Source organism: Scyliorhinus canicula, chromosome 4 (assembly GCF_902713615.1).
Source record: "Scyliorhinus canicula chromosome 4, sScyCan1.1, whole genome shotgun sequence".
Taxonomy (NCBI): Eukaryota; Metazoa; Chordata; class Chondrichthyes; order Carcharhiniformes; family Scyliorhinidae; genus Scyliorhinus; species Scyliorhinus canicula.
In genome coordinates this window covers 101,099,684-101,116,519 of record NC_052149.1, presented here as the reverse complement: position 1 = coordinate 101,116,519, position 16,836 = coordinate 101,099,684, and the positions used below count along the sequence as shown (strand labels likewise).

Sequence of the window (16,836 nt, the reverse complement as noted above, 5' to 3'; positions counted from 1 at the left end):
CAATGCTAACCATTGTGCCATGTGCCGCCCTGAGGCCTTGTACTTTTAATTGTGTTGTGGGCTTTCATTGTTCTGCTGGATTACTGCCATCATCCTCAAAGAATACCAAGATAACTAGTTTTTGTCCTTTGTAAAGGATTGCATTTATTGTGATGGAATTGCATTAGTTTTATATCCAATAGGGTCTGATTATCAATGTACAGATCCATTTTACCTAATACAGTATGTTACCTTAGAGCTTCTCCATATTCGAATGCCTGTGAAGTAATTGTCAACTGCAACAATTAACAACTGAATAGGTTTCTGTGGGATCTGTGAAGGTTTAGAGAATGTCGACTATTCCGTTTCTCTTTAAAAACTTCAACCCTTTATATCCAGATAGAATTTGCTTTGACAGCTTCTGGTTGTCTTGCTACCTCTATCCACTGTTGCGCAATGGTTTTCTGTTGGAAAAATTGTGCTAAGATAGCATTAAGCAGTAGCTTTGAGCCCGAGTAAAATGGAGCAGAACTAAGGCCAGGTACAATTGAATGGATCTTATCATTGAGGCACCCAGTGTCCTGGAACTCACTATGGGAGCACTCTCACAATACACATTGCAGCGGTTCAAGGAAAAGGCAGCTAAGGATGGGCAATAAAGGGCATCCTTGCCTGTGATGTCCACATGGTGAGAATGAATTAAAAACTGACATTCCTACAACCGTTAACCAACCCTATTTCACCCCTATGTTGGACTTGGCAGAGAGTAGGCTTTGAGACTCTGCCAGATTTGATTGTTGACTGGAGATAGGCAACAATATTAAAGCCCCAATTCTGCATCCTGCACTCATGTCTAAATATATCAGTAGGAATGTCTGGCACCTTTTTAAAAAAAGAATTCCAATTATTGGGCAATTTTTAGTGTGGCCAGTCCACCTACCCTGCACATCTTTGGGATGTGCGGGTGAGACCCACGCAGACACGGGGAGAATGTGCAAACTCCACACGGACAGTGACCTGGGGCCATGGCCGAACCCTGGTCCTCAGTGCTGTGAGGCAGCAGTGCTTACCACTGTGCTGCCTCCTCCACCCCCCCCAAGATTTTGATGATGATTAGTTCCTTAAAATACATGACAAATGGCTACCAACTTGTGTAAAACCTCCCAAGTGAACTTCTCAATCTGTATTTAATTTTCTCAAGGTGCAAAAACATAATGAGATCCCCCAGCTACACCGAGGCATTTTGTGGAGACACTGACCGCCACTCCCAACAGAACCCACCTGCAATCAATTAGCGAAGCAAAGGCTAAGACATCTGCCCCGCACCCGTCTGCAGCTCCCGCAGGTCCAACAGCCTGAAAATAGTTTCTAGGGGACCAGGCTCTAATTCCTTCTGCAAGATCAGCGACATGGTGCTGAAGAAAGAAGCCCAAAAGTTCGCTATCTCAGGACATGCCCACAACATATGTACATGATTCACTAGGCCTCTCCCACATCGCTCACACCCATCCTCTACCCCCTCAAACACTCGACTCATCCTAGCCCTTGTTAAATCTGCAGTCTGCCCGATGCACCTCATTTAATTGTGCAAGCCCGAGCCTTGCACACAACGAGGTGGCATTCACCCTCCACAGGGCCACATACCCACTCCTTCACTACCCCCTCAACCATCACCACCACCACCAATTCTTCCTCCCACTTGGCCATAACCCCCTTCAGCATCACCGTGCACTCCGCCAGAATCCTCCCATAAATTCCAGCAGTACTCTCGTCTTCCACCAAAGACAATTCCCCCTCAACCAATGACAATGGCCGCAACACCGGGAAGGTCGGAAAAATTCTCCTAGCAAAATTCCGAACTTGCAAGTATCTGAACGCCTCCGACTGCACTAACCCGTACTTAAAGAAATTGATGGAGTTTTTTTTAAATTTAGAGTACCCAATACATTTTTTCCAATTAAGGGCCAAGTTAGCATGGCCTATCCAACTATGCTGCACATCTTTGGGTTGTGGGGGCGAAACCCACGCAAACACAGGGAGAATGTGCAAACTCCACACGGAGAGTGATCCAGAGCCAGGATCGAACCTGGGACCACGGTGCCATGAGGCAGCAATGCTAACCACTGCGCCACCATGCTGCCCACGAAGGAAATTGATGTTAATCATTCATTTGAAAGAACAGAAGATGTTCGAAATGTTCAGCATGTCTATGGAGAGAAACAAATAACTTCTCAAATTGATGATCTTTCATCAGAATCATTCTTTGTAATAGTTGCAAATCTGTGCTGATGATCTGACTGTTCATTCAGACACTTATCCAAACAAAGTGTCAGCACTGCCCCAAGTTTGTAGATTTTTTTTTGTAATTAAAGGGTAATTTAGCCTCACCAATCCACCTACCCTCAAGTCTTTAGGTTGTAGGGGTGAGACCCACAGTTTGTAGATCTTTTTAAGTAGGCGGTTGTCTCAGGCTGATTTTTATGAACAGTGCATTGAACGCCAGCAGATTTTTAATCTGGGGTGAGACTTGGGACCAACTGTAGTTTTCAAATTCAAGCTGGCCGCATTGGATTGAGTTTCCCCTTTTACCCTCCACCCCATAACCCTCCTGAAACCCTCACTGAAGAGCTGGCGGGGGCAACCAAGACATCAGAGTAATCGGGTGTTGTAAGCAGCCACCGTGACATGGTCTCTCTTTTCCTTGCTTTTTCAGCTGGCTCACAGGACAGTTTGTTGGAAATTACCTACCGATCGACTGTGCCACCAGTGCTGTGCGACCCCACAACACCCAAACCCGAGGACATCTGCTTACCACCTCTATGTGACGGATCGGACCTCACTCTTCCTCTGGGAAGTCCATTAGGTATGGATGACTGTCTGGTAAAACTGGAGTGCTTCCACTTCCTGCACAATGAAAAGAGATCCTGTGAAGAATTCATGGGAAGCCTGGAGTTGATCAAATTCCGAGAGTCAGGAATAGCGTCTGAATACGAGTCTAATACAGATGAGAGTGAGGAAAGGGACTGCTGGGTAAATGAAGAATCAGTTCGGTTAATGAATGTGCTGAAGAGGCAGGAGGTGGGGGATTACATTGACGATGAAATTGCCGTGTAAAAGCCACTGGTTCTATTTATGAAAGAAATTTAAATGTGACGCACTTTCCAATGGTCAACCAGACTGAGCTGTCACATGTAAATAATGGCAACGGATTTTCAATTCTGACATCCTGTTGATTTGAAGTGACGGTAATGCAATCTGCTTAAAATCAACCTGTACGATGCTTTTTTAAATATCTAGTTTCCTGAGTTTAAATAAAATAAATTGAAGCATCATCATATTCTTTAAACTTTGAGAAATGGTAGAAGCTTATAAATACTTGAAGGTGGCTGCAGAGATACAATTACAAACAATTAGTCAATCTGATCAGTGTAGGTATTTCCTTTTTATACTGAAACCTTTGAACCTTCAATAAAGTGGTCACTTGTGTATTGAAGTCACAATCGCTGAAAAGGTCAACATTCCATCCTATCTGCTGGCTACGTTCGCACTTCACTTACCAAGTGGACATTTTGTTGGTTAGCAACAGGCAGGAGTGGAGAATCGGTTACCTGATGCTTGTTCACTTGTCATAGTCACTTTGGGAATAACCTTGAGGGCCACTTGAACGCTAATGGTGGACATTTGAAAGCTTTTGTAGCTCTGGATTTCGCATCTCTTTGCAAACTAATTACTACAAGCACTGTTTCCAAAACAACACATGCAGGAATTTGACAGCAAAGATTTTGCACCCTTAAGTCCTGCTCTGATCCATGTCGAATTTGATGTTTTTTTTTAATTAATACATTATCCATCACAAAAAGGTCCTGCATTCTTCCAGAATGTTGAGGCAACAGGTCCACTACCATGGTAAATTCATTATTCATTTTGGGCCCTGTCTTTAAGAAAAAATGTTTGGCAAATCTTCTTGTTTTTGTTCCGGCCACCACAAGCATCATACCTTTACATGGGATGTCATCACATCCAGAAGATGCAATGTGATTCTGGGTCTTCTCCCTTCCACAAAGCAAGATTAGCCACTCAGTATGGTCATGATAAATCCTGCCCACTTCCACACAGTGGTCGAGATGAGGGGAGAGGGAGGATATCGTCCATTACTCTGTAACAGTGTCAAGTATTGGTTTATGGCAGACTGGAAGGAAATTCTTTGTATTCAGCTGCCATTAGTTGGAACTAATGACCTCCCATTGATTACACCACAGTCTACTAGATGGATAGTGAGACGTTATTTTGCCGAATGCTTTGCATGTATCGGGAGTCAGCAATGTCAGCTCCAAATGGGTTCCAATTTTGAACTTGTCATATAACAGACGGCCTTCATTAATCTCCTGTCAACCTGGCAAAATAACACAGATTTTGGAACTCATTTTCTGCCTTACAGCAAACCGTTTTGAGTGTGTAAAACAAAGTAGATGCGAGATAAAGGCTGAAATAGGATAAAATAGGGGCTGTCGATAATAATAATAATCGCTTATTGTCACAAGTAGGCTTCAATGAAGTTACTGTGAAAAGTCCCTAGTTGCCACATTCCGGCGCCTGTTCGGGAGGCCGGTACGGGAACCCACGCTGCTGGCCTTGTTCTGTATTACAAGCCAGCTGTTTAGCCCACTGTGCTAAACCAGCACAGGAGATAATGATGGAAGAGAATAGGGAGAAGAGGTAGTCAGGGGATCAATTTTATATAACAGACTATTTAAATGTATTTTTAATATGGCGATTAGATATTTTATGACTAACATCTCAGCAGCTAATTGAAGAATATTAGAGGTTTTTCATGATTACTGTATTCAAACTAAAATATTATTGTAGAAAGGAGGTAACACAGAGAGTTCAGAACCCCTTGGATGAATTGCTACTCCAGGGTTAATCCTCCTGTTCAAGCATTGCTGCTGCCAGTGATGTTTTAAATTTAAGCATTTGGGGTCTTTTGGGTTTTTAATGTGGATTAAATCAACGCATGGCGTCTGGAGCATCAGAATAAAACCTTGCATAAAACTGAAAACTAATAAATTCTCGTGGAACCGATATTAGCAAGGGATTTCTGGGTGACAGTTTAATATCAGGAGTCAGTTTCCGCTTACAAATCACTCCAGCTCTACCTTTGTGGTTTCTGGCATTTTATAAATGTCCTTGATTTCATATCACTGCCTAATCACCTTATCTATTATTCTAGTCTTGATTGCATTTTTATGGCCATTTTATTTATAGTCTGTACTGAATATTGCAGTATGATGGGGTATTTCAAAAAGGAGAAGACAAGTTGAAGCGAAGCAGGTTTGAGATCCTCTCTTCAAGCTGCTGTAGTTAGAGGCTGTGGTTTTGAACTCACTAACTCGCCCACCAAGTCTCTCAGATCCCTTTCAGACCACAGCAGAGGTTAGATTTGATCACCCATTGCACCCCATGCAGATTCTTATTGCTGTGACAGAGCCAGGATAGAGGAGTGTCTGGATGTCACCAGCTGCCCCTCCATCCCGTGGAGGGGTTCAGGAGCCCCAGGCACCCGAAGGGAAGGGATTCGGCAAGAGCAAAGCCCAGGGTCTTCCGTCTTCCACCCAGGAAACCCTGCCTGTTTCACATCCACCTCCCACCCGTGCAGCTCAAAGGTAGACCTGATCCCTCAAGGTCTAGATGCCCCAGGGGACGCCCGCCAAGGTCACCTCAGGCAACAGGCTGTGGAAGGTAGGGGGCCAGCTCAACCTCAGCTGTGGATCCTGGGAATACACCTAGACATTGCGGAAGGGTGAGGAAGAGTAAGAAATGATAGACAACTAGTGAGTACGGGTGATGCTAGGCATTAGTAAAGACAAGTTACCATTGTAATAGCGCCCTTGGATAAAACCGCACTTCTTCAGCGATACGGATCCTCTACGCCGTAATGTCATGGTGCCATGAACAGCCGTTAAGGCCTGCGAGTGAGATTCCAAGACTGAACGCCCCTTCCTTGCCACAAGTTGCACTTAATTGGGCCTCCCCCCCCCCACATCCTCTCTGGTGCCCCCTTTGCAATTGGAACCCTGGAGTGTGATGGTGACCTGAGCGCTCACCTCCGATATCCCCTTTGGAGGTCAGGTCACCAGGTTCGCATTTTCATACAGCTGCTGTAAATCATGCTGGCATGACATCACGCTGCCGCCCGATGAATATTCAGTGAGTTGGGGGGGGGGGGGAGTTGCAGGTGGGAGGGCTCGCTAATACGGGGGGGGGGGGGGGGGGGGAATTCACCACCACCGGTAACTTGAGTTCCTACTGTGGAGGAGAATCACGCATCGGGTGCCGATCCCATTCCGATGCTCTGGTCCCCCGCCATCAGCGGCAGTGAGCTACACGCCTCATGCCGGCAGGAGGATGCAAATTAATCATTTGAAAAAATTTGCATCCGATTAATAGTCTGGCATCCCGATTCTCCACGCCTCCGTGATGCTCCAATCCTGTCGGCCTGGATTCATGCGATCGTGGATTGGAGCAAGTATTTTTAAGCATGGCCTTGACGTTATGGACCTCATGGTGAGTTAAGGGGATACATATGTAACCTAGATGCCCTAAAAGTCCATTGGAGGGCCTTCATCCTTCCACCCAAATCCTGCCCAATCGACCCACACCCCCCCATCAAAGACCCCCCAACAGTCGTCCCCGACCTCCATCAGAAACCCACAATTGATCCTCCCAATCAGTTCTCCCCCATCAAATCCCCCCCATCAGTAACAGCCCCCATATCAGTGATGCCCCCATCAGTCACCCCTGCCTGGGAGCTAAAGAGCAGTCCAGGCAGAAACAGTGAAAATTCACTGCCTTTTCACTTACATCTACTGCCTCAGAAAGAGGTGTGGAAATCATCAGTTGTTACTTCATAGAAAGACAAAATACCTCGCAAGGCTTTAAATGCACTCAGATCATTTGATCTGTGAGGATTCTATTCACTTTCAAAAAGAAATAGCTTTCAGTAGGCTGTAATTGACAGGGTAATAGCGTCCATATAGCCAGGTGTTTGAATTGTTTATTTTCATCTCCCTTCACACTTGAAGACATCTTAAGTACCCTGCTATGAAGCTAACCGCAATGTTTATAAACATCTAGGAGGTAAGTTTATTCACTTCCTCTTTTTCTCAGCAGAAAGCACTTAACTGCTATTGATATGGTACAACCTGTCAATCATAGCTAGATGTTCATAAACATTGTGGTTAGGTTCACAGCAGGGTATCCTGAGATGCATTCAAACATGAAAGGAAATGAAAATAAAGATTTCAGACACCTGGCTCTCTGGAAGCTATTTCCCTGTCAATAATAACCTACTATAAGCTATTTCTCTTTGAAAGTGAATGGAAGCCTCACAGATAAAATGATCTGAGACAGTTTAAAGCCTTGTGGTATGCTTTGGCTTTCTATGAAGTAACAGCAAATGGTTTCTACACTTCTGTCTGAGATAGCAGGTGGAAGGGACAGGTAAGTGAAATAGCAGTGATTTTTCACTGTTTCTGTCTGAACTGCTCTTTAGTTTCCAAGTAGGGGTGACTAAGGGGGGGTTTGGTGGAGGGTCTCGGATAGGGGGGTCTGATGGTTGCTCATGGGGGTCAGTGGGGCGGTGGGGAAGACCCAGCAATTCCCATGGTTGTGTGGGGTGGGTTGGATGACCCTACATGTCGGGGGCTGGCAGTATTTGCTTGGTGTAGTGGGGAGCAGGATTTGCTTGGTGTGGGGGGAGGGGTGGAGAACCAGCTGCCAGACCTTGCTATCTGGCTGGCCGTTCAAAATGATGGCCTGATAGTGGGATTCGGAACGGAATCCCGGGAGCTCCGAGCCATGCTCCTGGATGCCTCTTCTAACATCAGTACAGACCAGGAGCAATCCTACTCCGGCGTGAGGAAATAGCCTCCCCAACAGAATCCAGTGCTAGATGCTAAAGTATTTAATGAGGTTCCCGACCTTCTGTGGCTAGATTCTCATTATGTCACCAGCAAGGTGCCTGTAAAATTGAGAACACGGTTTCGCCAGTGAGAATCGCGTTTCCCGGTTCTTGCACATTTTGCAACCGCATCGCCGTTCTCACTGGCAGCTAATGTAGGCTTAAAATCACCCCAACTGCAGAATTCACACTGCTGAGTTGACAATCTCAAATCTCACCCTGCAGAATTCACAATCTCAAACCCACAGAATGCACAGTCTCATACTGCTGAATTCACAATCTCAAACCGCGGAATTCACAATCTCAAACAGAATCCACAAACTGTCTCAATTAAGAAATAAAAGAATTGGTGCTTCCAAATGTTGGTTCCTTTTGGCATGCTGCATTTATTTTAAATTAAAAGGATAATTGGGATTGTTTAATAAGACAATGGGGATTCTGTATTTTGCCCCTTATGAGAATCAGAGCAGTGAACAGTAAGTAGTTGAATATATTAATTTCAAAGAAAAACTTGCATTTATCTCGTGCCTTCCATGACCACCAGACATCTCAAACCAATGAAATACTTTTAAAGTGTCGTCCCTGTTGTAATGTAAGGAACACGGCAGCCAATTTGCAAACACCAAGATCCTGCAAACAGCAATGTGATAATAACCAGATAATCTATTTTTGTGATGTTGATTGAGGGGTAAATGTAAGTCAGGATATCAGAGATAACTTCACTGTTCATCAAAATGGTGCCATGGAATCTTTTGTGTCCACCTGAGGGGGTAAACAGAGCATTGGTAATAATAATAATCTTTATTAGTGCCACAAATAGGCTTATGTTAACACTGCAATGAAAAGACTGTGCAAATCCCCCAGTTGCCACATTCTGGCGCCTGTTCGGGTACACTGAGGGAGAATTCAGAATGTCCAATTCACCTAACAAGTACACCTTCCGGAGCACCTGGAGAAAACCCATGCAGACTCCGCACAGACAGTGACCCAAGCCAGGAATTGAACCCAGGTCCCTGGCGCTGTGAAGCAACAGTGCTAACCACTGTACTATCGTGCCACCCTACTTTAATGTCTCATCTGAAGGACACTACCTCTAACAGGTGTTGCTCTGTTTACTTGCTATAAATATAGCAGTCAGTATGGTCGCCTTTCTTAATCCTAATTATGTGTATACTTTCAGAGTCACCAGGTATCTCTCGATACCGCCACAAGGTTCAACCTGAATACCGATCAAAGAGTCAATACACCAGTTAGTTAGTTCAAAGTCAATACTACTTTATTTACACACACTAAGATCTACTCATGCACAATAATACTACTATCTCTATCACTAACACCTATACTTAACTTCGGGTGCCCACTTAGGTCAGAGGAACAATGGCCATTGTTTGGATCTGAGGCTGTTAGGTTTCGAAGAGGTAACGGGTGTACAGCTACGGTCGTCTGTCTGGTAGCAAGCGTTGACCTTGACCTTACTTGCTTCTGGTGATGCAGGTGGATGGGTATCTCCGCTTGAGAGCCGAATCCAAGAGGCTGAATCTTTGTCGGGGGTTCCTTCTTTTTTTATATATAAATTTAGATTACCCAATTATATTTTCCAATAAAGGGGCAATTTAGCATGGTCAATCCACCTACTCTGCACATTTTTGGGTTGTGGGGGCGAAACCCACGCAGACACAGGGAGAATGTGCAAACTCCACACGGACAGTGACCCAGAGCTGGAATCGAACCTGGGACCTCAGCGCGTGAGGCAGCTGTGCTAACCATTAGGCTAACGTGCTGCCCTAGGGGGGTTCCTTCTTATACTTGGAGGGGCTTTGCGCGCTTTTAGGCGGGCCTTAAACTTGGCCCCAATTAATTGGGCAGCTTCTTGATCATTGTCATGGATCTAAACCAATAAAGGGGTGGGTGCCCTGATGGCTGTGCGTGTCTTAGGTGGCCATTGCCCTTGCTTTGTTTGTGTCTTTCGGTTGGGTTACTGGCGCCGGGATGTCTGCGACAGTATCGGCTACTTGAGTAGTCCTTTGTTCCTCGGAGATGGGCCATCAATATGTTAATTGACCCAGAGTTTCGATTCCATCTGCTGACTGCTTTCCAAATATACATTCAGGCTCTGTGCCTGCTTGTTGCCTAGTATTGTCCATATTTCCCTAGAGTCTCTGTGAGCGTCCATTTTGTATACCGAAAGTGGTCATCCCAGATGGCTACACAGGCACAGCACTCCCTCAGCTCCACTCTGGTGTGCCACCCTTGATATTTTTTTAATGCTCAGATCCTGAAGTGGAATGCGGAATCTTCTGACTCTTGAGGCGAGAGTGCTGAAAATTTGAGTCACAAAATGTACTGATCTTTTATGCTATTATACGGATTCACTATCAAGTACAGTAGGTGGCATGGACATGGCAGATACTACAAGTCTAAACACAGCTTGCTGTCATGTTAAACATTAAAATATCCAAGGGATAATTGACTTTAGTTCTCTTTAGCACTGGAACATTGGACACAATAAATCTGACCTCAGAACTATGATTCACTTCATATCCGTCCATTGCATCTCCCCTTTGTTCACGTTAGATTCTTCTGTTTAGAATTAGTCGCTCTAAAATGATTTGTTTTTTTCCCTTTAAATCCTGTGATTAATGAGGGTGATTTGGGAGTCATACAGGTCTGCAAACTTGGCTTTTGAATAATTGAAGTGCGTGAAATTTGCTTCATATTGTAAGCATCAAATGACTGCGTACTGACACCTTCCCATTCGATCTGCCCTAGTCATGCTGCAGGAGAAGCAACTACATTTACAGACTGAATAACCTCTTTTGTTGATAATCTATGTATATATAGTCAGCGTAGAATATGAGCCCGTGCTTTTTAATCTAACATTTACCTACTACATTAATATATATTTTTTAAATGTGATTTGTCAGAAGCAAAGTTTACTTTGTGTTTGCTTTTTTAAATATATATAATATATATATATGCTGCAGTTTCTCTGTATGAACACAACGCTGTTTAAACCAGCCCCAGCTACATGGCATTTATGGTGGACTATGAATAATGCTGAGTGTAAAATGAAGGTTTATTAGCCTCACTGGGCCTGGTGCTGCAGAGGAGATTAAATGAAGGTCGTCTGTAAAATGCCAGCATCATTAGCTCAGTCCGGCGGCTCGGTAGTAGGTCCTTACAAATTGGATTTTCAGATCTGTTTTTTCACGACTGCAAAAAGCTGCCAGGTTTTATTTTGTGGTCTATAACAGATTTACTTGAATTTCACTTGGATTTTTTTGATCTTCCCTCATATTGTGTAAAGGGCATTTGCTGTTTGTGGAAGGAGCTATGCATCCTTTTGCTCACAGCGATGCTCCACGCAGCGACGCACTTTGTGCAAGAAGACACGTGTTGGCAAATAATGAGCAAAATATTTACCAAAGCACTTTAAAAAAAAAAGACAGCTCTGCTTTATTAGAAGGGAGATGAAAACATCAAACACAAGCTGCTTACCTTGTGGAAGCTTTGAGGCAGAATGGTAAAGGGGTAGATTTTAAAGTCTTCTTGAAAAATGTTTGGTCAAAACTTGGTTTAAAACTGCAGGCTGTGGACAGTGACATATCTCAGGGGTGGTGAAAATGAATTGCAGCTCCTTTAACTCTATTATTCTCAAAACAAATTAAGGGCTTGCCAAGCAGTTTTTCATAAAGATGCTGCCCTTTAAAACGACGCAGGATCGAAAGAATCACTGTCTCGTGTGTATGTGTGAAAAATGCTTTAAGCTCTTAACCACCCTGCTCCCTACAAAACATCATGATGCTAGCAAGAACTGACAACTTTTACACTATGATATTATCACTATGGGCATAAATTTGTCACTTAAAGCGAAAGGTAGGTCACAGGAAGACTCAAAGCTCATAGAATCTTACAGGACAGAAAGAGGTCGTTCATGCTTCTGCCAGCTAATTTGAAAGAATTATTCACTTAGTTGTACTACCCTGCTCTTTCTCCATATCCCTGCACATGTTCCCCCCGCCACCCAAGTGTTTCTGTCAATTTTCTCGATTTATTGACCCTCCCGATTATGATCCTTATTTATTCTATTCAAACTTGACATTATTTTGAACACCTATAATCAACTCCCCTTCATTATCATCTCTACTTTAATCACTGATTCCTCTAATCGCTGAGAAACAAAAAGCGTGAAACTGGCCCCATTTAATAGAAAATAAATTGGGAGAAATTTAAGTCGTCAATTTTCTTCTCAAAATGGAGATCTCTAGTCGGGCAACCCTGACTGCAAGACCACCCATCTGACTGGACCCATTGCTTTGAATCCTGAATTGAAGGTCAACCTGAGGGCTGCCTGGGGGAAATGTATATTTTTTTTATATGCGTAGAAAGCAAAACGCTGCTGCAAAACAGGTACTAAAATGTAACATTCAAATTTAACTTCACCTCTGAGTCATGTTGAACCATTTATTTCTGAGGTGAAAACCGTGACAAATGAAGTGGTTCATTCGAAGATCATTCTGCGCTCAGAAACATACGCCCTCAAGTTGCGTCCAATTCTGATTCTTAATTGACATTTAAACAAATCAGGAATGAAAAGATATGGAGTATTTCGGTGAAAGAACAAACTTGAGCCCTGAAAGCTGAAGGCACCCTTTGACTTCAGAGGTTTAATAAAAATTGGAAAAGGTTGAGTTGGTGGAAGTAGAGGGAGGAATGAGACAAGCATTTTTGTGTTGGGTCAGGTCTGATGGATAGTGTTCCATTGCTCTTTACTCAGGGAGCTGCTGCTGCTTTCCTTAGAAGAGTAAGTTAGAATGTCACATTTGAGAATTAAATACAGTAGGTTATGTTACAAGTGCAGAGATGTAGAGTGTCAAAGCATCTTCACACTCTTTTTGAGTAGTAACCTGCAATCTGCAGGAAAATGTGGTGAAACTGTTTCTGAGAACATTGCGGACTGAGAAATAATCTGTGGCTTTCTTAATTATTTGAATATGTTTAAAAAGTACACCAGAACATGACTGCAGAACTTCCTTTAAAGTCCACGAGTCTGTTGAAATCTACAAGGGTATTCAGTTATCGGGAGATAATTCTGGGCAATATGATTTAAAAGATCTGTAGCGGCCCTTTGTTCTTTATCTATCACCAAGCTCTGTTTCATAGTCATTCATGCTAATACCATAGCTGGAACTGTGAATGTGGAGAGTATACTTTCCCCGCTCCCACCACCATTTTCCAGTCAGCAGAGTATTACACAGTCGTGCATCCCAGCTTTAGCAGGGATCCAGGGCTTATATGCATGCCCATACCCAGTTCTCTTCCACTTTCTGTATATAAATAAGAAAGTATTTTGTGATGAAAAAATAGTATTTTTTGTACTGACCGAGAACAGAAGCTTCTGTGTAGTCATTGAGTCAGCCAGAAATATCTTTTGCTTTCTTACCTGTTGCTAGTCGGAGGTAAATGTGGGCCTGTGGTAAACAACAGGGAGCAAGGCAGGCTTTACTATTGATCATCTCTGGCAAAATTCCCTTGAACTGGCCTATTATCAAACGGAAGCAAGTTCTGAAATAAATCAGCCTAACACTTACAATGCACATCAGCGTAAATGCGATGATTATCAACCTAGGCACCTGGGGAAACTAATGGAAATCGTTTAGACACATCTCTTTAATGGACTCTCGCTGCATCGATAATCAAGAAGCAGCTGTTATTGTCTAAATGTAGGCAAGTGCGGTAGGCGCAATACCATGGCTTTGTCTTAAAATCATCACCGAGGTTTCGTGACTTTTCATTTCTGAGTGGCTTCCCTTTCATGGGGTTGTGTACATGATTACACCAGCACACCTGGGCTGTTGTGAGAATTGGCCCTGTTTATGAATCTGTCTGCAGATCGGCAGCAAAGTATATCGAGTTGCCGGGGGGGTGGGGGGTGGGGGGGGGGGGGGGGGGGGGGGGGGGCAACAGAGAGGAAGGCCTTGAGAAATCAAAATATATTTTGGACTGACTGAGTAAATCCTACATGATGTGACCAAAACTGTTTTTTCTAATCTTTATGTTCAGGGCAAGGATTTCAATCATCATCAGTTTGATAGCCTTTTTGGACTTCTTGCTTTCAAACAATGGATTATATTTAAGAGCCTTTAACAAAGCAAAATGTGCTAAGGTCCTCCACTAGAAGGATCAGGGCCCAGGGTTGGAGAGGATATCGGACAAAGGCAGGATTTTCATAGACCAAGCTCTATGCGAACAATGATAAAATAAAGTTATAGATTTCCAGTAAGGCATGACCCATGTAAGGAAAGTATAAATAAAGTGTATGAAAAATCTGAGGACCACCTTTCCATCAAAATGTAAGACCATAAGGAACAGAATCAAGAGAAGGCCACTCAGCCTTTCCAAGTCTGTTCCACCATTCACTAAGGTCACGGTTTCTCTTCCACCTCAACTCCACCCTCCTCGAACTAATGCCATGTCGCTTAATTCCCTTAGTACCCAAAAATTAATCAATCTCTGCCCTGAATATACTCGGCAACTCAGCTTATACTCCTAGTTAGTAAATTCAAAGTGAAGAAATTTTCCCTTATTTCTGTCCTAAATGGCCAACCTCTTATTCTGAAACTGTGACCCCCTAGTTCTTTATTCTTCAACCAGGGGGATTTCCTGCCCAGCACTGACTTTTCAATTCCTTTAAGAATTTTAGATATTTCAATTAGATCACCTCACATTCTCCTAAATTAGGCCGAGTCTACTCAGTCTCTCCTCATAAGGCAACTCCTCCAGCCCAGCAATCAGCACATCAAGTAGAGGCTCATGGCATTAAAGTTGAGGTCCATTCCATCTAGGATGTGCTCAGTTCCCAGGCACATCAAACAGGATATGAGGGCAGAGGTTCATTTTCTCAGGCTTCTGCTTCCACCAGACTGCTCCAATATTTCTGATGCTTCCTCAATTTTACACAACCCGTAGGAAGTTTTGTAGCCAGAAAGCAATGTTGCTTAAGTTGAAGGTGATGTTTCAAACCTCCTCCTGACTCACTTTCTTTCAACTTCACAGGCAGCTGCCCAAATGGAGGGCTACTGGCAATATCTGGAGGTGCAGCATGCACCAGAACCCTCCACAGAATGGAGAGTTTTCAGGGATCTCTTGATTACCCTGAGCAAAGAAGGGCTCAAATAGCCATTGAAATAATCCTCTTTAGGGGCAGCACAGTGATTAGCACTGCTGCCTCACGGCTCCGAGGATCTGGGTTTGATATCAGCCCCTGGTCACTGTCCATGTGGAGTTTGCACATTCTCCCCGAATCTGCGTGGGTTTCATCCCCACAACCCAAAGATGTGCAGCGTAGATGGATTGGCTACGCTAAATTGCCCCTTAATTGGAAAAAAAAGAATTGGAAGTAATCCTCTTTCCCGCCTCCAGCTCATGTCCAACCCGTGCTGCCCCACTTCCTTTTGAGAAACTAGAAGCCTTGAGACCTTCTGCCACCAGAATGCCCCAATGTCAATTTCCAGGACTGTAGCCACAGACGTCATAGGCCGACAGCTTTAATTTTGTTGCTGTTCCTAATTCCGGAGCCATGTTTCAGGAATGGAAAAGTACCCTTTCAGACATGCACTATCTCTGGTGTGTTGTGTCTGCTGGGAATCGAGTGGAAGCCCGGAAAGGAATATTGTTCCTTTTCATCTTTTAAACTTGAATTTACAACATGTCAGACTGTTTTCTTCATGATATGTGACCTTACAATAATACAGGCCACTTCTCCTTTTAGCATCCCTTTATTGGTTCTGTGATTTGTGCTGAGATATAATTGCATTATTCAAGTGTCAGGACCACATCAGGAGCCTAGTTGCTGAGTGTTTTCTTTTATAAATTTAGAGTACCCAATTCTTTTTTTCCCAATTAAAGGGCAATTTAGCGTGACCATTCCACCTACCCTGCACATCTTGTGGGGGTAAGACCCACGCAGGCACGGGGAGAATGTACAAAATCCACACGGACATTGACCCAGGGCCGGATCGAACCCGGGCCCTCGGTGCCATGAGGCAGCAGTGCTAACCACTGCACCACCGTGCTGTCCTGGGTGCTGAGTATTGGCATGGGTTCCAGGGCAAACCCTATCTTGTCCTTGCCTGATGTCCACACTTTCCAATAGTCGCATGGTAATACAACCTTCCTTCTTTATGTGGCTCAGTTCCATCCAACCATTGGAGAAGCTTAACAGAATTGTTCAAAATGGGCCTGAGGAATACTTTGCCGCATTGAATCATGGGAGTATTTCACCTGGGGCATCATTTATTACAAAACGAATGTAGCAATATTTGAACAAGTTTTTCTTGTTCAATGTGAGCTTGACCAGCCTCGCAAAGCGAGAATGATGGAACCATAGAATTCCTAGAATGCAGAAGGAGGCCATTCGGCCCATTGAGTCTGCACCGACTCTCTGAAAGATCACCCTACGCCCACTTCGCCCTATCCCTGTAACCCCTTAGCCCCACCTAACCTGTACATCTATGGATACGAAGGGGCACTTTTAGCATGGCCAATTCACCTAACCTGCATACCTTTGGACCGTGGAAGGAAACCAGAGCACCCGGAGGAAACCCGCACAGATATGGGAGAAAATGTAAATTCTGCAGTCACCCAAGACCAAAGTCAAACCTGAATCCCTTTATAACTTTAAGTATGACAATTAGTTCAGCTCTCATCCTTCTGTTCTCAAGAGAATTCATGCCACGTTTATGAAACCTGCCTCGCAGTTTAACCCTTTCAACCCTGCTGTCATTCCTTTGTTCCCAAGAGTGACTGAATGCTGAATTGTAATCCTTGCACTGTACGTCTGCTCTAACAGTGAAAATTCAACTTGAGGCAAAGACTGATTCTATTGATCAAACCCT

General features: G+C 43.9%; 1 protein-coding gene across 3 annotated transcripts in view; it reads left to right on the top strand.

Annotated features, from left to right (window-relative positions):
• nos1apa (nitric oxide synthase 1 (neuronal) adaptor protein a) overlaps positions 1–16,442 on the top strand; it is a 452,025-nt gene extending 435,583 nt beyond the window's left edge. The window contains exons 11-12 of one of the 3 annotated variants that reach the window (XM_038794907.1): positions 2,693–2,842; positions 14,996–16,442. In XM_038794907.1, coding sequence (XP_038650835.1) covers positions 2,693–2,842; positions 14,996–15,342 — 497 coding nt within the window. In that variant the 3' untranslated portion in view covers positions 15,343–16,442. Of the gene's footprint in view, positions 1–2,692; positions 6,181–14,995 lie in introns of those variants that run through there. The other 2 variants (XM_038794908.1, XM_038794909.1) reach the window with 2 other exon arrangements.
• The last annotated feature ends 394 nt before the right edge of the window (positions 16,443–16,836 follow it).